General features: G+C 40.8%; 1 protein-coding gene across 2 annotated transcripts in view; it reads right to left on the bottom strand.

The window, feature by feature from the left end:
* DERA (deoxyribose-phosphate aldolase) overlaps positions 1-19,110 on the bottom strand; it is a 117,304-nt gene extending 98,194 nt beyond the window's left edge. The window contains exon 1 of one of the 2 annotated variants that reach the window (XR_010835773.1): positions 18,957-19,102. Coding sequence is in view for 1 of the 2 variants with exons in the window: in XM_059080296.2 (XP_058936279.1) it covers positions 18,957-18,987 (31 nt within the window). In the remaining variant the exon portion in view is untranslated. Of the gene's footprint in view, positions 1-18,956 lie in introns of both variants that reach the window. The other variant, XM_059080296.2, reaches the window with a different exon arrangement.
* Positions 19,111-20,505: the final 1,395 nt, after the last annotated feature.

Here is a 20,505-nt window from a genome sequence, read left to right as displayed (position 1 = left end):
TGTTGTCATTTCAAGACTCTTCACAGTATATTCACCAGGAGTAGATTCCATCTCATGAAACCACTGTCTTTGTTCATCCATAAGAAGCAACTCCTCATTCGTTCAAGTTTTATCATGAGATTGCAGCAATTCAGTCACATCTTCAGGCTCCACTTCTAATTCTAGTTCTCTTGCTATTTCCACCACATCTGCAGTTACTTTCCGCCCCCCCCCGCAAAGTCTTAGACCCCTCAAAGTCATCCATGGGGGCTGGAATCATCTTCTTCCAAACTCCTGTTTATGTTACTATTTTGACCTCTTCCCATGAATTATGAATGTTCTTAGTGACATCCAGAATGGTGAATACTTTCCAGAAGGTTTTCAATTTACTTTGCCCAGATCCATCATAGGAATCACATGGCAACCTTACAAAATGTGTTTCTTGAATAATAAGAATTGAAAATCAAAAGTACTCCTTAATCCATGTGCTGCAGGATGGATGTTGTTGTCAGCAGGCATGAAAACAACATTAATCTCATTGTACGCCTCCATCAGAGCTCTTGGGTGACCAGGTGCATTGTCAATGAGCAGTAATATTTTGAAAGGAATATTTTCTTCTTCTGAGCAGTAGGTCTCACTGTGGACTTAAAATAGTCAGTAAACCATATTATAAACAGATGTGCTGTCATCCAGGCTTTGTTGTTTCATTTATAGAGCACAGGCAGAGTAGATTTTGCATAATTCTCAGGATTTCAGAACGCTAAATGAGCACTGGCTTCAAACTAAAGTCGCCAGCTGCATTAGCTCCTAACAAGAGAGTTTATTAGCCTGCCCTTTGAAGCCCTGAAGCCAGGCACTGACTTTTCCTCTCTAGTTATGAAAGTCCTACATGGCATCTTCTTCCAAACTAGGGCTATTTCATCTACACTGAAAATCTGTTGCTTAGTGTAGCCACCTGAGTTATTTGAACTAGACCTTCTGGATAACTTGCTGCTTCACCTTGCACTTTGATGTTGTGGAGATGGATTCTTTCCTTAAACCTCAAGAACCAACCTTTGCTAGCTTCAAACTTCTCTTCTGCAGCTTCTTCACCTCTTTCAGCCTTCACAGAACTGAAGAGAGCTAGGGCCTAGTTCTGGATTAGAATTTCACTTAAGGCAATGTTGTGGCTGGTTTGATCTTCTATCCAGACCACTACAATCTTCTCCATATCAGCAATAAGGCTGCTTCGCTGTCTTATCATTTGTGTATTCACTGGAGTAGCACTTTTAAGTTCCTTCAAGAACTTTTCTTTTGCATTCACAACTTGATTGTTCGGTGCAAGAGGCCTATCAGCATTCCTCTCTCACTAAGCTTAATCATTTCTAGCTTTTGATTTAAAATGAGAGATGTGCGACTCTTCCTTTCACTTGAACACTTACAGGCCATTGTAGAGTTATTAATTGGCCTGATTTCAATACTGTTGAACCTCAGGGAATAGGAAGGCCTGAGTAGAGGGAGAGACGGGGGAATAGCAGGTGGGTAGGGCAGTCAGAACACACACGATTATTGATTAAGTTTGCCATCTGATATGAGTGTGGTTCGTGGCGCCCCCAAACAATTACAATAGTAACGCCAAAGATCCCAAGTCACAGATTACCATAACAAATATAATAACAATGAAAAAGTTTGAAATATTGCGAGGGTTACCAAAACATGACAGAGAGACAAGAAATGAGCAAATGCTGTTGGAAAAATGGTGAGGACAGACTTGCTCGACGCAGGGTTGCCACAAACCTTCAATTTGTAAAAAGCACAACTTCTGCCAAGTACACTAAAGTGCAATAAAACAAGGCATTCCTATATTTCATTTTCCCTCTATTTCGGAAATGTCATCAGAAAGCATACCATTATACTCCTAAAAGGCGCAACATCTCCTTTCTATAGACCACCAGAACTTACATTCTGGACTCAGACTTAACATATGGACTCACAGTATAACTGACATTTCACCATATCCCAGACGCTCTGCTTTGTAAGGATAGCAGAAAAAAATCTAAGACGCAAGAAGACAAAAAGTCCTTTACATTTTCTTTTACACTCTACCTAGCCTATTTTTTGCCTTTATAAAAAAGACTCACTCTATCATCCTAAATCAAGCATTGGTTCTTCAGTCTCTATACCTGTTACTTTGCCAGGCAAAGCAAGTTAGGAACCTTCATGGGCTCATATATGCTTGTCGAATTTGGAAACCACATGTTTTTCAGACAAATTAACATCTTCAATAAATTTGTTAATAGTTTCCCATATTACAAGACATTTCATTGCCAAGATCTTGGTTTTACCACTCTACTGTACACTCTCATAAAGACACATCATAAAACTTACTAAACCAAATTTGGATTTCCAAATACTTAGCCATTCAATTCAATGTACTCTGAGAAAACTTCTAAACAGTTTCTCCAAGCCCCTAAGTGAGCCTAGTGTTCAGAAGCAATCGTTAGACCTCAGAGAAATTCATCGAGCAGCTGGAAAACTTTGGTCCCCTATTGGTAAAAATCCATCTCTCAGTCCTTTGAGAAGATTTGATTAATTACTCTAGGAGCTAAGAGCCTCAGAGAAAACCTATTTAACTCTTTCCTCTCGATGAGAGACTTGATTACAGACTTTCCTAAATTAAAATCTGAAAGCATCCCCAAAATGCTCTGGGCATTTTATTTTTTTTTTAATAGAAAACATTATTCATAAAGCTGCTACCCATCCTGGACGTCATGCTAGTCACACAAGCTGGAGTCTGCAAGGATCCTTACACGGTAGAACAGACCTGCACACAACTAATCCTATCAAAATATCATAAGCATAATTTAAAGGCTACATAATAGAACTAAAAATAATAAAAACTACTTCATTTAAATTTAAATAAGTATGTTAATCTCCCCCTAAAAAAGAAAGAATAAATATGTTAATGGAAGTTTGTGAGTTCATATTATTCCTGACACTTCACCTTTCAGGCAAATACTTTTTAAATGACCTCTGGAGAATCACTACGATTTTGCTATTAAAATTTGTTTATTTCGGGCTTCCCTGGTGGCACACTGGTTGAGAGTCCGCCTGCCGATGCAGGGGACACGGGTTCGTGCCCCAGTCCGGGAGGATCCCACATGCCGCTGAGCGGCTGGGCCCGTGAGCCATGCCCGCTGAGCCTGCGCGTCCGGAGCCTGTGCTCCGCAATGGGAGAGGCCACAATGGTGAGAGGCCCGCGTACCGCAAAAAAAAAAAAAATTTAATTTAATTTAAAAATAAATAAAATTTGTTTATTTCAATTTTGAAAGCAATGCCCACTTTTACCAAAAAATATAGCCATTCAAGTGATAGTGTATAGCACTTGTCTGTGATTAGTTACCTAAAATAGTCATGGGATGGCACCAATGAGACTTATCCAATAAACACTCTACAGTCTGGCTATTTATCAGTTTTCAAAAACGCTGATCACCCCAAAAAATAAATAAATAAATAAATAAAAATTTAAAAAATAAAAGAACTTAGGATGGATAAATTCCCATTGGGGGGAAAAGCCCCCAATGATAACTACCTTTAATATATTTCCATATGAAGGGAAGCAAATCACTATAAAGGTAGTACTGAGTACGAACTTCAACCCCATTACAGTTTAGCATACACTGGGGCTCCAGCTGCCCTAGACCCTTTGAACTTCTCCCTCACAACTTCATGTTATATTCCAGTTGGCAAATATCCTTGTTCACAATCAGTTATTCTTCAGCGCTGAGGTCAGAACCTTCCAACATTCCTATTATATCCTGTGTAAAAAGAAGGGTAAGTAATCCTTATTGTAGCTCACAACGTTCCAGGCACCATGCCTGCTGCTCGATATGTAATGCCTCATTTAAGCTTCACCCTGTGGCCTAGCTTCTATTCACGCTTTTTTAGGTGTGAAAACTCAAAACTCATGGGTAGAAGAATCAGGATTTGAATCGCAGGCAGTCTGACTTTAAAGGCCAATTTCCTTTCAAAAAAGTGGCTATATTGGACTTCCCTGGCAGTCCAGTGGTTAGGACTCTGCACTTCCACTGCAGGGGGCCCAGGTTTGATCACTAGTTGGGGAACTAAGATCCCACACACCGTGCGGCACAGCCAGAAAAAAATAAAAAAAATAAATAAAAGGCTATACTTCCCAACATATATATTTATTTGCAGAAAAGTTTAATCTGGGTGGTCTCGAACTACATACCGAAATTCTCAAACTGGGACAAGAGATCAACCTTTGAACCCAAAGTGAACTGTTTTGAAAGAAAAATAAAATTTTTTTAAAAAACATTTATTGCATAGCTACTGTACGTACCATACATGCCCCTTCTATCACCTTCTCACTACCTTCTTATTTGCAGAAAATATCAAACGCTTTCCACATCCCTACATACCACAGTCACCCACTCTCCAGTAATGCCTTTATCTATGTTTAAATACATATATTTAAACACATGCAGAAGGAGCTTGAGATGTAGGTGTACCCCTAAAACAGCAGGCATCTAACATGTGCTAAAATATGGATGAAGATGTAGCACATATATATAACGGAATATTACTCAGCCATAAAAAGGAACGAAAGTGAGTTATTTGTAGTGAGGTGGATGGACCAAGAGTCTGTCATACAGAGTGAAGTAAGTCAGAAAGAGAATAACAAATACTGTATGCTAACACATATATATGGAATCTAGGAAAAAAAAAAAAAAACTTCTGAAGAACCTAGAGGCAAGACGCAGACCTACTAGAGAATGGACTTGAGGATATGGGGAGGGGAAAGGGTAAGCTGGGACGAAGTGAGAGAGTGGCATGGACATATATACACTAACAAACGTAAAATAGATAGCTAGTGGGAAGCAGCCGCATAGCACAGGGAGGTCAGCTCGGTGCTTTGTGACCACCTAGAGGGGTGGGATAGGGAGAGTGGGAGCGAGGGAGACGCAAGAGGGAGGAGATATGGGGATATATGTATATGTATAGCTGATTCACTTTGTTATACAGCAGAAACTAAATAAGTATATAAAGAGGCAAGGTAGTTCTCAGGTTAACAGCAGTCTCCCAAGTCACACAGACTAGGGCTGAGACCCAGCCCACCACTCTTGCCAGCTATACAATTATAGGCAAGATGCCTTACCTCTCAAAACCCAGCCCCCTCACTTTGTAAAATCAGGATAAAAATGGTACTGACTATATAAAATTGTTAGGAGGAAGAAAGTACAGGCTAATGCATGTACTTAGCTATATGATTTGGTATATTTTAAGGACTCAATCAATATTAACTTTTACTGTAATGGTATTCATAGTACCATCTTCATGAAAGCAAGAGCATCTCCCTTTCAAAATATTCTAAGCAAATCAAGTTTAACTTTGTCAGCATGATAATGATCAAGTAGTTCTGTAACAATACGGTTTTCCAGAGATATATATCAAAGTAGTAGGGGCAAAATGGTATGATGTCAGTTTGGATTTACTTTCAAATACTATAGCAAAAACGGGGACTAGTAAAGCAAGTGTGGCGAACTATGACTGTTGAATCTAGGGGATAGGTATATGGTTCATTACCGCAATCTCTCCATCTCTATGAATGTTTGAAAACCTTCCTAATAAAAAGGTAAAAAACAGTCAACTGGTCTGTCAACAGATATTTATTAAGAACACTCCAGGAGGGCTTCCCTGGTGGCGCAGTGGTTGAGAGTCCGCCTGCCGATGCAGGGGACGTGGGTTCGTGCCCCGGTCTGGGAAGATCCCACGTGCCGTGGAGCGGCTGGGCCCGTGAGCCATGGCCGCTGGGGCTGTGCATCCAGAGCCTGTGCTCCGCAAAGGGAGAGGCCACAACAGTGAGAGGCCCGCGTACCAAAAAAAAAAACACTCCAGGAGCCCAACACAAAACTGGTGCCATGAGATAAACTAACTATTGTTTTTTAAAAAAAAAATCAGGCAAGCAGCAACTGTACCTTTCTGGCATGTCACCAAGAAGCACAGGCTAAGTAAAGAGAAGGGCTCTGATCTGTGAATAGAGATTTCACAGCATCACAGATGGCGTTTATGCACCCGACTCACTGGAGAGCCTTAGCCTTTCTTAACCACAGTTCCTCATCTGAACCAGAGAACAAATAATAAATCTGAATGACTACTTTCTCATTCCTCCCAGGAGAGAACTAATACCCTTCCAAATGCATCGGAAAAAACCTGTTTCATTATACATGATGGATGCCTTAGGGCATTAAGTCTTAATTCTCTTGCAGACCCCAACTGTGGAAGGCCGCTGGAACCTCCACTCAGAATCCTCTTGCTCTTAGTTTTCTCGCAATTCTAGAAACCTCAATGCTCTTGTTTCTAGCCTAGTGCATATTCAAAACGGCAAATCAGAAGGTGGAGATCTCCACAGCAGAACAGTGACATCCTGATCACACGAGAGGAATCAAAAACTTTATTAAAAATACACTCAGTGAACAAAAAAAGCAGAGCAGCCCAGGCACTTCAGAGAAAAGTGGCTCTAAAAGCCTCAGGAGTCCATTTATACCTTTTATTACTAAAAGTTACAAGGACTTAACATGCTTGTAATGATGATCCTCCAAGTCGCCAAAAAACAATTGAATTTTACCCAGCGCACTCTACTTCACCCAGAGACTAAACCTTCAGTTCTGCTTCTCCACAGTATGATAGTGGACAAGTTTAATTTCATTCTATTTATACATTTTTTTTTAAACCTCTATGATGACTATATACTACCTATTAGGCAAAAACATCTTTCAAAGATACTTAAGTTTAGGAAAACTTCATCCTAAATGGCATAAATTTTAAACATTTGTCATTCATACTTTGAAAGAGTAAAACCTCCACACTGATTCATTTTCCAAAGTTTTCAGATAGGTATGCCTCTTATGTAGGAGTTATCACCTTTGGTGTTAAGGAACAGGTAACCAACATGGTGAGAAGCAAAGTTACAGAGGAAAAAAAAAAATCAAAATAATTCAAAAGACATCTATTAAACAAGAGGAATAAGAGAAGGTTTCAGGAGAGTGGAGGGATTCAAGCTTGACCTCCAAGGGGGAAGGTGTGGGTAACAGGAACAGGCCAAATGATCCAGGATCCTCAAAGAGAGAGAGCAAAATGTCTGGGCTTCGCACAACAGGCATTGTAAGTTGCTAGAAAAGGCACTAATGCTTCTTTGTTCATTCACTTAACAAACACTAATAAAAACAATTACAGGCACCAAGAAAACTACTGTTCTATGTAATATGAGGGACACAGAGACCCAACAAACACAGATGCTACCCTCGAGCAGCTTATTATATAAAGTATCACTACAACAGGCAAACACAGGACAGAAATTAGTAGGTGCCATAAGACAAAGCAAAGGACCTTGGGAGATGAGTGGTGAACAACAGAGGAAATGAAGCAAGCCTTTAACAGAGGAGGTGAAATAATGAAAGCTGTATTTTCGGAAGATTACTGGAAAAATGGCTACCATTTATTGGTCACTCATCAAGTTAAGCAGGATGTAACTAAATTTCTCATTGAATATTCACACTAATTCTGCCACAAAGACATCAGGTCCATTTTATAGATGAAGAAACTGAACCCCAGAGATTAAAGTACTTATCCAAGGTCACACAGCACATGTCAGGGCTAAGATTCAAACAGGTCTCTATGATTCCAAACTCAAGCTATTTCTATGATGCCGTATATAAAATCTTTAGAGTGAAAAGCATATTTACTTAATTCAACTATTTGACATGCAACTTTAACAGATTTTAACAGACATTTCCACTTCCAGTCTTGTAAGAATTCCTATGTGGCTAAACCCATTCATCACCTCCTGACAGCATTATTTTTTTCTTTTAATATATGGTTCAGTTACTTAAAAGGATTCATTTTTTTTTTAACTTTTTATTTTATATTGGAGTACAGTTGATTAACAATGTTGTGTTAGTTTCAAGTGTACAGCAAAGTGATTCAGTTATACACATACATGTATCTATTCTTTTTCAAATTCTTTTCCCATTTAGGTTGTTACATAATATTGAGCAGAGTTCCCTGAGCCATACAGTAGGTGACAGCACTATTTGATTGTCCCCCCAATTCAATTACGCCTTTCTACTAAAGACCGCAATTACATTAATTTGACTAAGTCAGATTTTATATTTTTCATGAAATGGAAGTACATCTTAAAGGAGCCAAATAATCAAAATAGCAGGTATGAGAAGAAAAGCGTAATTTGTTCTATTTGAACAAAAAACTATAAGGAAAAGTTTAATCAAATATGGATTTTCCTGGGGCAGATGAGAAAGACCACGGTCATGACCTAGATATGCGATAGAATGAGCGAAGTGTAGGAACAGAAGAAAAGAGGAAGAGGTGAATCTACGAGGTACTTTTTATGAATGAAACACTAAGACTATGATCAATACAAAATAAAAGGCTCTGCTTGCATGAAAGACTTGTGAAGTCCAGATGTACATTCGTGAAACATCTAGAGAAAGAAAATACATAATAATGTATTTCATTATGTCCAATCATCACAGAATGGGGGCGGAGGGGATACAAACTGATCACTGGAACTTAGAGCCTTGAAAGCCCAGGAGGACTGTATTGACCAGAGAAGGAGGGAAAGGTATGAATTCCAAGCACAGAGACCACCGCAGACCTACAGTTCCACAGAATGGTAACTCTAAGTAATGACCTGAAGACTCAAAGAACTTCAGAAACAGAAGGACTCTCAGAGATCAGGTGTCTGTATTTTGTTTTGTTTTCTCAATAGACTTCATTCTTTAGAGAAGTTTGAGGTTCCCAGCAAAACTGAGTGGAAGGTACAGAGACTTCCCATTTACCCCCCGCCCCACGCAGGCGTACCCTCCCCATTACCTATGTCCCCCGCCAGAGTGGCACATTTGTTACAACAGATCAACGAACATTGTCATATGTCTGTTTCACCAATTTGGAAAGCACAGGCCAGGGCACTGGAGTCCCCTACCCAAGGTCATATGGCCAGATGCTGTCAGAGAAAGGACCAAAATGCCTGGGTCCCAATCCTGTATCCTTTCCGGATAAACCACAATGCACTGGGTGAAGTATACATGGCCAAGTACAGATCCCCCAACATTCACTCCACACGATGCCTGATTTCACTTGACCTGTAAACGTACTCCTGTCGGCACCAAAACAATTTAACTCTCTTTCAGAAGCAGAGAGAAGTCGGCTTTTTCTCTGAGACATCTTCCGTATTATTAGCACCAATGCCTAATGTCTAGACTCTACATGCTAATCACTAAGTCCCACAGCTTCTCTATTTTATGTAATTACCGGCATAATATTACAACCAGTCAAACAATATTCATCTGCAGAATGAAACTGTGATTTTTTTCTTCCTGGAGCCAGATCCATGAGGTGTTTTCACTGAAAAAACCCATACGAGATCTCCGCCTCACGCAAGGTATTTCCCACAGTATTTTTAAATGTTAGTAATAAATATCAATACAATGTTGACGGGTTCATTGTTTGAAACAGGGCAACTGCATATCCCAAGGATGAGCAAAGTCTGCTTTCCCTGGCAAGAGTAAAGCTCTGTGCTTTCCCAGTGACACTTCAAAGTTTGATGAAGAGAAGTTTCTCAAGGGCGGGGCCTCCCAACTTCTATGGCCCTGGTCTCTTTCACAAAGACGTGGCTAGTGCTGAGTTCGCTCTAGGTACTCTACATATATGTGCTGGATGGAAGGGTTTGAGAGTATAATAATTACCTCCTGAAGAGTCAAAACTTTTTGAAAAAGGAAAATAAACTCTGCTTATAAAGATACAAGACTAAAATACATTTCTTGTTTCTTTGGAAAATTATCAGAAGCATTTCAGTTTCTCCCTAAATACTGAAGAAAAAAAAAAAAAAATCTCCCCCCAAAACGCCAAAATATACAGAGCTGGAGCTACTTTGCCAAATACAAACATATAAAGGATTGTCCCCTTCCTCCTTGAGTCCACAATACAAACTTAATAATCTCCAAGGAAATATGAACATGTTCTTTCTCCCACCAGAAGATTAACTAAATTACTCTTTCTGGTAGCCAATATCACATCTTCAGGTACTAGGATCTTTCGGGTCTGCCCCCTCCAGTCTCTGAGACCATGGAGAAGATACTCTCGGATAAGTTTCCAAAATCATCATCAGGACCACTGTTTGACTATATTTTTCCATTTAGCCACTGGCATTATTTGAATAAAATATGCTCCATTTCAGATACAATGCACTTTTCAGATATATACACCTACTTAACTGCCTTACAACACTCCTGATTTTTCCAATATGCCTTCACAATATGCTTTGCACGTTTGGTGACATATTTCAACTAGAAAATAAAAGGCTAAATTGTCCCCAAATTTGCTTGCAGAAGCTTTGGTAACCAAATACAAAAAAACTATGACATATAAAAGATATTAACGTAAAGGTAAAAGTGACAGAGAAGGGATTTCTCAAAAACATAATCCAGTCGTCCCTCGGTATCCACAGGATTTGTCCCGGGAGCCCCACGGATACCAAAATCTACGGATGCTCTAATATCTTACAGAAAATGGCACGGTACAATCAGCTCTTCAGGGATGCGGAACCCGTGGATACAAGCCAGATGAATACAGTAACGGAAGATTCCCTGAAACTCTAATTGATCTGGGTCACTCTGGCTTACTGCAGGTTCTAAATCTGCAGTGTTCATGAGAACCGTCTGGGGAGCTGTGAGATGTAGATTCCTGGGCTCCTCCTCTCATATGGGTAACAAAAGCTATTGTGGAGCTCAGGAATCTGCATTTTTAACAAGCATCTCAGGTGATCCTGATTCAGGGCCAGAGCCCAGCCGAGCTCCTACAAAGCTAACAGTAAATGGAGGTAACGCAATGTATTGGAATAAATCAGCAAAGACAGAGCCTGAGTCTCAAGTCCAGTACTGCCTCTAACCAGCCCTGTAACCACAGCTTTACCTTCCTTAGGTCTCCATTTACTCGTCTGTAATACATGGTATTATCTGTGAGACTGATATCTAAGATGACTTCCTGCTGTGAAACTGTTGACACGTTAAAAAAAAAAAAAAAAGAGGTAGCTTTGTAAATGCGGACACTATTAATTTCCCTAGGAAACAGTGTTTGTCATATTTCTAAGTAATGTTTATACAAGGATCTCTACATCAGAGATAATAGTCTGTAGACCTTAAACATGCCAGACAGCTAGTTCAATGCCAAATGAAATCACACACTTACACACACACACACACACACACACACAAACACACCTCTACCTTGTGGCCATGGGGCAGGAGTTGTGTCCACTAGGTGTTCAGTTGCAAAGCTTACCTGAATCTGAATTACAAGAGCAGTTAATTTGGATATTTTTACCAGACATTAAACACCAGAATCTCGACATTATTAACCACATTCCAGGAGAACAAAAGCACCACTTAAGTGGCACCTTTTTAGGAAGTAATTACCAGAGGCTGCTCTTATCTCAGACTTTGCTTTAGGGGAAGAAGGCCTGACTCTACAAAGACAGAAGTTGCAGCCTGGGAGTCTCAACACTTAAGAATCTGTATAGTTTGCTGGAGCGGAGATGAAACATTTATCCTTCCCGTACGACCACTTTAGTTTCCAGAGAAATCACTACGAATGGCTGAGGCAGGCAGAGGAGAGGTACATCCACAGATGCACACACACCACACACCAAAGGTAACTGAAAAATTTCAAAGGGGCTTTTTATGCCTTTAACTCAAAGATGAACACATTTCAAGGTGACCCAATCCTCCAGTGACAGGCAGCGTTTTAAAAGGGCCAGCGCTCTCCACTTAAACAATTTCTAGTGACACGTCTAAATCGCACCCTCCAGGGCTCTCTCCGCTGTCTCGTTGACTAGTCTTTCTTTCCCGGCAGAGGTATCCCATTTCAAATGAGCGCTTGAAGTTCGTCTTCCCTCCTAACAATTAAAATCCACAGAGTTGGGGCTTCCCTGGTGGCGCAGTGGTTGAGCGTCCACCTGCCGATGCAGGGGACGCGGGTTCGTGCCCCGGTCCGGGAAGATCCCACATGCCGCGGGGCGGCTGGGCCCGTGAGTCGTGGCCGCTGAGCCTGCGCGTCCGGAGCCTGTGCTCCGCAACGGGAGGGGCCGCAACAGTGAGAGGCCCGCGTACCGCAAAAAAAAAAAAAAAAAAAAAAAAAAAGAATCCACAGAGCTCAGATGCTTTTTTAAAAAAATTGTTATTGTTTTTAATTAACAGGCACCATGAAAAACTTTTAATTATTTAATTATACAATAAACCCAAATGATTATAGTTCTTTCTGTTTACCAAAACAGTATCAGAATAATAAAACACAGCTTCATCACTCATGCTTATAAGCAAATGGTAAAAGACTTCTAAGGTAAAATCAAAGTTTGAGTTCAGAAAAGGATGCCCAATTTAAAACCTAAAAGCGTGTACTTGATCATTATATTGACTCTATGGATGAATTTCATACATAGATTACAAAGGGTTTTTTCTTCTTTCTTCACTAAAATATTACTGTTAGCCATTACAGAATGAGAAGATTACACTAGAAATCTGAAAATTGGGTTCCCATAGTTAATGAAACATGCCAGGCTGTTTTGGGTAAGTTCCTTTGCAAACACTACTCCCTGTCAAAAACATCCTTTCCAAAAACCTCCCCTGGACTATCTGTAAATTCCTCCATCACTTTCCAATCTGATTACTTCTATGTGGTCACCTGTATCCTCCTGTGATGATGTACATACATGACAGTGTCCCTTCGTTAATTGTCAGCTTCAGGAAAGCAGAGACCAGGCTATATGGTCACTCTGGTATCCCAGCCATTACCATGAGCAACAAGTAACCAGTGCCAGGAACGGCAGGAACTCTACTTTGTTTTTGGGGGGTTTATTAAAATGTGTATAAGTTTATAACACATAAGAATAAATTTTTTAAATGTATTCTGGTCCCGTCCCCTCCTAAACAACTGTCCTAACCCCCCGCCCCGGGAGGGTGGGAGTCATTTGAGCCAGGTCAGGAGGGGGATTCCTCTATGGCCCAGAGTGGGCTATGGGAGCCCAACGAGCTAGGGGGCCACTTCAGCCCGGGGGGTAGGCCGGAGTCCAATCGCAACACAGAGGGTGTCTGCACGAAGGGGAAGGGTAGCCAGACATGGGAGTCGAGACTAGCAGGAAAAAGAGGCTATCTACATGGACGGCCAGCCTGGCCCCCGAGAGCCGCAGACCTGCTGGGGGCTATCAATGTGCGCAGCAGCCTGACGCAGGCAGCTGGAGCCCAGGCCGGATGGGGGTACCCGGCTCCGAGTGTCAGAACCTAAGTCAAGAAGAATGTCTACTTGCCGGGGAGTAGGTACAGCCCAGCATGTGAAGGGTTTCAAATATGCAAAGAGAGAAAAATGGAATGAATCCGTGGTATTGTGCTGGAATTGGAGGGATCAGTCTGAACTCATGGTTTTCACTATATAGAGAGATATAGATAGATGAGAAGTAGACCGTTACAGGAGCAAATGTGTGGGTGTGTGTGTGTACACATTCTCTAGCTCTACCAAGTAAGGGGTTTAGGAGCAGAGGCATTCCAGTCACCATGAGCACACCTGCCGCCCAGATCATGGCATCTGAATACCATTATCCGCTGAAAGAAACATTCCTTGGAGAAAGAGCTTGACTCTAGTGCTGGGGCAGGGAAAGTATAAGCCTGGGACACCCTGCTAAGCCCAAAACGAATGACGTACTTCAAAAATAATGGCACACGTCAGAAAGAGAGAGAAGCTAGGATGAAGGGGCTCATCTTAGCAAAATCTAAACAATTTGAATATTAAACAATAATAGTAACAATTACAACCCATTTGGAAAAAAACAGGAAACCTCAAATATATACTAATATAAACAAACATAAAGAAATTGAAAACCTGCAGAAAAACAGGGTACTTAAATAGTCTCAAAGTACCACCACACAAAACACACATGAATTACAAAGGTTAAAAAGTAACTTTACAGTGGTGAAGCCTAGGAGACAGCAGCACCTTAATCGAATAATCAAAATGAACACCATCAATAATGAGACAATTCAATATCATGTGCTACCTAACAGGATGCAGTGAGAAGAACACAGCATCATTTCTGTGAAATTCCTGCCAGAGACGCATAATCTGAATCTAACCACGAAAACAACACTGCAAACAGAAATGGAGGAACATCCTGTCCTATAAAATAACTGGCCCATATGCTGCAAAAGTCCACGAAACACTGAGCAACCATTTCAGCCTGAAGATGAAAAAGACACGACAATTAAAGGCAACATATGATCGTGAAACGGATATTTCGGAAATAAAAAAACATTGTTTGGACAACTGGCCAAACGTGAATGAAGTTGGTGGACTGGATGGTAATCATGTATCCACGTTAAAGGTCTCACTTTGAGGACTGCAGGGTTGTTGGCCCTTTGAGGAAGCCGTCCTCACCCACAGGAAGTACTCAGGTATCCAGAGGTGGTGATGCATCATGTCAGTCTACCGTGTTCCCCAGGTGGTTCAAAAGAAAAAGGTCTTTCTACTGCACTTACAACTTTCCTGAAAGTTTCACATTGCTTTAAAGCTAAAAAAAAAAAAAAAAAAAAAGTACAGCAAAAAGCTTTTGTGATTCTGGTTTATAATCAATACAGGTTTCCCCTACTATCTGAAAAGCAGAGGGCTCCTAGGAAACCTCTGGTCAGCTGAATTGGCACAAAGTGAAAAGTATCACCCACTTTCCGAAAGTTCCATCATGCCATTTTGCTTTTATGGAAGACCTATATTAGTAGGTCTAATAACTTTTCGTAAAAGCAGAAATTCTTTTGAATTTCTTTCCGTCAGAGATAACAGGTACTAATGCAGGCGTTTCATAAGTGAAGTGGCGTAAGGTAAACCAAGTGCAATGGGATACCTGTACTCAGTGGAAGATAATAAATTCATCATGTGTAAGATCAGAATCACATAAAAATAATTATTTTCATATTATCTTTCTTCCCTAGTACCTAGAATATTACATACACACACAGAGGCAGCTATGGTGTAAAGCACAGAATAAATAACTCGTACTCAGATGTTCTGGATTTGAATCATGACCTGTGAACTGAAAATAACAACTCACCCCAAAGGATTACTGGGATAATTAAAAGAGGTAATGTTTGCAAAAGTATCACATTAAACCTAAAGAAAAATACATATACTAAGTATTAAAGAGAAAAAATATTAGATTCTGATATAAAATCCACACTAATTTAAAATATGGCACAAATCAATTTTACAGTTAAGAAGAAATCTCCAGTTCACTCCACTTGGGAAATCCCCTGCAGAAATATAAAAAATTTTTAATTCTATTCTTACCTAATCTTCAATGGCCTTCTGTCTCACAAAAAATAAACAACAAAAGGGATTCCGGAAAGGTAATTCATGTTGTTTCTCACATGAAATCTATAGACTCCTTAAACTGCTTTGTTTATAACTAAAGAGATTCCAGTTCTCAGGAAACTATAAAAAGAGGTCCCAAAATTAGAAATCAAAAAAAAACCAAAAAAAGATAAAAAACAAAGACAAAAAAGTCACCTCAAATCAACAAAACATAATTATCAAAATTTTTCTCGATCTTCCTTTCTTTCTTTCTCTCTCTCTCTTTCTTTCTTTTTCTTTCTACACCTAAATAAAGATCACATCAAGAGACAGGATTGGTTTTTAAACCCAGGAAGCCAAAGTAAGCCCAAAGACTAGAGTATGAGAGCTGGGGTTTTCAAAAATACAAAGAGAAAAGAAAAAGAAAACCAACCAACCAACAGAAAAAGAACCCTGACCACTTGGAGCTCACTCCCAGGTCCCCACCCCATGATGCTCTGAGGCACATCAGCACACCTACCTGAAGAAATCCCAGAGGAAGGCTGGCTTTAAGATGCCACCCAAGAAAATTCCTTATTCAGTTACATCTAAGCCTACTCTCATAATCCACCAAAGTTTGGATATTTCCATTCTCCCTCAGGATAAACTTCATCTTCCCCCAAACAAATTGCAATGGTTAAGATGTGGGTTATGCAACAAGATCTACTGTATAGCACAGGGAACTCTGCTCAATATTATGTAACAACCTAAATGGGAAGATAACTTGAAAAAGAATAGATACGTATATATATATATATATATATATATATATATAACTGAATCACTTTGCTGTACACCTCAAACTAACACAACATTGTTAACCAACTATACTCCGATATAAAATAAAAAGTTTAAAAAAAAAGATATAGGTTATGGTAATAAAACAAAAATCTTTCACATAGACACAGGCAAATCAAAGCTAAGAAAGTCACAGTAAAATTATTCACTAGCTATAGAGCCATAAAGATAAACATATGGCTCCACAGAGCCATAAAGATCTTTAAGCCAGTGGTTCTCAAATCTGAGTGCATTTCAGAACCACTTTAAAACCACCAGAATGCCAGGCCCCACCCCCAGAGTTTCTGACCCATTAAGAGATCAATGTGGCCTGAGAATTTGCATTTCTAATGAGCTGTCACCTAATGTTAACGTTGTAGGTCCCAGAACCACACTCTGAGAACCGCTGATCTACTGTGCAAAGAAAGCAAGTAGCCTGGCCAAAAGCCACAGGCTGGAGCTAGACCAGATTTAGGGTTCTTTTTCCTTCTGATTCCAAACTGGTCAAGCCTTCTCCGTAGGAGGACACAGCTGTCAACTACCCACTTAACGGCAAACACTGCCCAAAGAAAAAGAGGTTTTTAGCTTTATGTATAAGTTGGAGAAAATCAGAAATTAATGTTTTAAGTAGAAAATATCTTAAACAGATAGGATTGATCACTAACCACTGACATAAAAATGAACATTAGAGGGTCTGTTCTTTCTTTCTCATGTCCAATGGGTCCATAAAAGAATGTTTTCCTTGAAGGTTTTATCATGAGGGTCAGATTCAGTCTCAAATGAACCTATTTATTTTTTTAAAAGTCTATTAACTAGAAGTATATACATGCACTACAATATAAATTAGTGACTGTATCTGTAATAATTTTAGTTTTTTGTTCTAATTGTATTTTCTAAAATTTTTACAATAAACATGAATCCCTTCGCAATAAGGGAATAAAAGTTTATTTCTTTAAAAAAGTTAGTGTTTATTTTAAAAGACTTTTAATTAGAAAACTCTACAAAAGGCATCAACTAATAAACTGCATAAATTAATACTGAATGATTTTTTTTCCTAGTACATAAATATTTCAAATAATTTATTTTAGCATTTTAGGCCAAATCTGTCTGGATTAATGATTAATACCAGTGAAGGAAAAACACCCTTGAAATACATCTGATGTTATTTAAACAAAGAGAATAAAACAAAACTATGATCATTTAAATAGCTGCATAAAAATCACGTTTACTATTATTCTACATAGCAATTGATTTTTGTCTATACTGTTATTTTTCAACAAATGAATGGATGTGATTCTAATTCTTGCAAATAAAGTAAAAAAAGTTCTATGTCAACTATACCTCAATAAGAAAAAGAAAGAGAAAAAGGTTTGTGTTTCTTGAAAGAAAAATAAATTGCTAAGTTTTGGAGAAATAACAGTGCATCAAATGTGATGACCAAAGTCACGCAGCCATACCCTGAAGATACCAAGGTGACTAAGAAACACAGACCATCCCTATCCTTCATCCATCAACTTTCTGGATCTTCCAATCTAGGGAACTCCTTTATTACTAAAGTCCACCTTCCAAAGATAGAACTAGAGTTTAAAATATAACCTGCTAAAGGGCAGTGAGTAAAGGAGAATCAGTTCGGTGAGGAAATCACCTGCCTTTATAAAGACAAGCTCTTACCATTCGACAAAAGTTCTGGACCATCTCATGAAGCCTAGACTCTAGTTAGAACAGTCACTTTTAAAGAAAAAAAGTGTACCCATATGACTTACATACAATTTATAGCTAATTTTCTCAAAACTGGCCCCTAAAAACAGAATTGGCCTTTTAATACTATTACTGTACATACTCACTTGGTACCCTGTGAGTACCTAGTAAACTATTATATACTTACTATATATATATATAAAATACTATTACATACTTACTACGTACTCACAATGTGCCAAACAATTAACATCCTCTCATTTAATCTCCAAACCACTTTATGAGGTAAGTGCTACTATTATAATCATTTTACAGATTAAGAAATTTAAGCACAGAGTGATTAAGTTATTTGTCCAAAGTCACAGAGCTAAACTGAAGATCCAGAATACCGATATGAAAGCTATAATACTTAAACTGAGATCCTTAACCTTTGGCTCCATCATGGTTTTGCTATGTTTGAATTACAAATTTTTCACATTTTGGGAAATCAAAACTAAGTTTTCTTGCCAGAAATATTTTAGAACATCAATGAAATGAAATAAATGGCGAAATAATCCAAGCACTTTTAGAAGTCGCTGTACTTCTAAAAAATCATACCATTTACATTAAGTTATATAGTCCAGAGACAACTTTTCCAACAGCACGATCACTCTGGGGATACGGCTGTGTTAACAATTACCTATGGAAACCCGGCATTAAATCGCACAAGATAATTCTATTAGGAGCGTGGAAGGGAGGTTTTCATCTGGTTTGTTTGGGGGTCTTTGGGGTTTTTTTGTTGTTGCTGTTCTAAACAACCAGGTGAGCTAAAGAGTTGGAAGATAAAAGTCTAATCCTCTCCTATTCCTTCCGCTTATAAATAAAAGGCTTCGGAGTCAAGGTGTGCGGGGTCCACGTGCGCAGGGGCTGTGTCTCCCAGGTGCGGCCCCCGAGCCTGCGCCTTCCGCCTCGGGGAGCACGCGCCCCGGGGACCCCTGGCCAGGGCACCGAGCGGCGCGAGGCTCGAAGAGACAGGGGACCGGGAGCAACGGAGAGGGGAGGGAGCGACCGCGGGCCCTTACCGAGCTCCGTGCCCCGCTGGTGCGCCGACATGGCAGGGCAACCACTGCACCGCCGCCTCCCGAGCGCCCGCCCGCCTTAGCTCTGCCCTTCCTGCTTCCGCGCGCGCGCGTGCGCGCGCACCGCGCGCACCGCACGCACCGCCCTCTCCGCTTTGGGGGCGGAGCCCCAGGCCGGGCCGCGGAGGCGGGATCCTGGGTCCTTTTCCCTGCCGGGAGAATCCGCTGCGGGCATTCCTCGGTCTTCTCCACCAGGGGCGGAACTCGCGTACTAACTCCCGCAAATCATGCTGCCAGAACTCGTGGTGAAACTCTTAAGTTGCTGACTGTACTGAATAAAAGCATTTGGAGACTTTTCACAGTAGGATTACAGAACAAGAAGGGAGAGGATCCTTCCAATTACTGCCTGAGACCAGAGCTCAAGGACCCCACATCTGAAACGGGAGCAGTGATCCCTTAGCCTGGTAAGGGCGGCCAGCCAGCAAACTGGGGCCCGGTGCCCTGTGACATCTACGCTTGGCTTCCTGAAGAGAAGCAACTCCGTGGCCTGAAAAACCAGGGGGCCTAGGAGTGGGAAGAACTGGGGTCTCAGCTTTGCTCTGGCAGCGATTAAGTGTGACACTGGGCCATGAACTGCCTTTCTAAGCTTCATTTTCCTTATCTGTAAGAAAGTAGCTTGACATCATCTTTTTTTAAAAATTATTTATTTATTTTTGGCTGCGTTGGGTCTTCGTTGCTGCGTGCAGGCTTTCTCTAGTTGCGGCCAGCAGGGGCTGCTCTTGCAGCGCGCTGGCTTCTCTTGCGGAGCACGGGCTCTAGGTGCGCGGGCTTCAGTAGTTGTGGCACACGGGCTCAGTAGTTGCGGCGCACGGGCTTAGTTGCTCCGCGGCACGTGGGATCTTCCCTGACAAGGGCTCGAACCTGTGTCCCCTCCGTTGGCAGGCAGATTCTTAACCACTGCGCCACCAGGGAGGTCCCTTGACAACATCTTGGAGCTCTAAAACTCTGATTCTGTGATACTAAGAATTTTTTTTTTTTTTTTTTTTTTTTTTTTTTTGTGCAGTATGTGGGCCTCTCACTGTTGTGGCCTCTCCCATTGCAGAGCACAGGCTCCGGACGCGCAGGCCCAGCGGCCACGGCCCACGGGCCCAGCCGCTCCGCGGCATGTGGGACCCTCCCGGACCAGGGCACGAACCCGCGTCCCCTGCATCGGCAGGCGGACTCAACCACTGCGCCACCAGGGAAGCCCCTAAGAATTTTTTCAGCCTGACTTTTTTTGTGAGCAGGAGGTTAAAGTTGTCTGGAGTCACTCAACACAGGCTACTAATCAACTCTGTACTCAAGGTCAGAGACAGCTCCACTCTGCTGAAAGAAGGAAATCTCTTAGTTATGGCTTGTTTACCATGAGCCAGTTACTATGCTAGGTACTTTTCAGAGAGATGATAGTATTCGAATCCCAGAACAATTCTGCCAAGTATGTACTGTTATCTCCATTGCTTTACCTACAGACACCAACGTTCAGAACAGAGGCATCCTGGTGTAATGGAGCAGA

The sequence above is a fragment of the Kogia breviceps genome, chromosome 12, assembly GCF_026419965.1.
Source record: "Kogia breviceps isolate mKogBre1 chromosome 12, mKogBre1 haplotype 1, whole genome shotgun sequence".
Taxonomy (NCBI): Eukaryota; Metazoa; Chordata; class Mammalia; order Artiodactyla; family Physeteridae; genus Kogia; species Kogia breviceps.
This window is presented reverse-complemented; position numbering and strand designations above follow the sequence as displayed.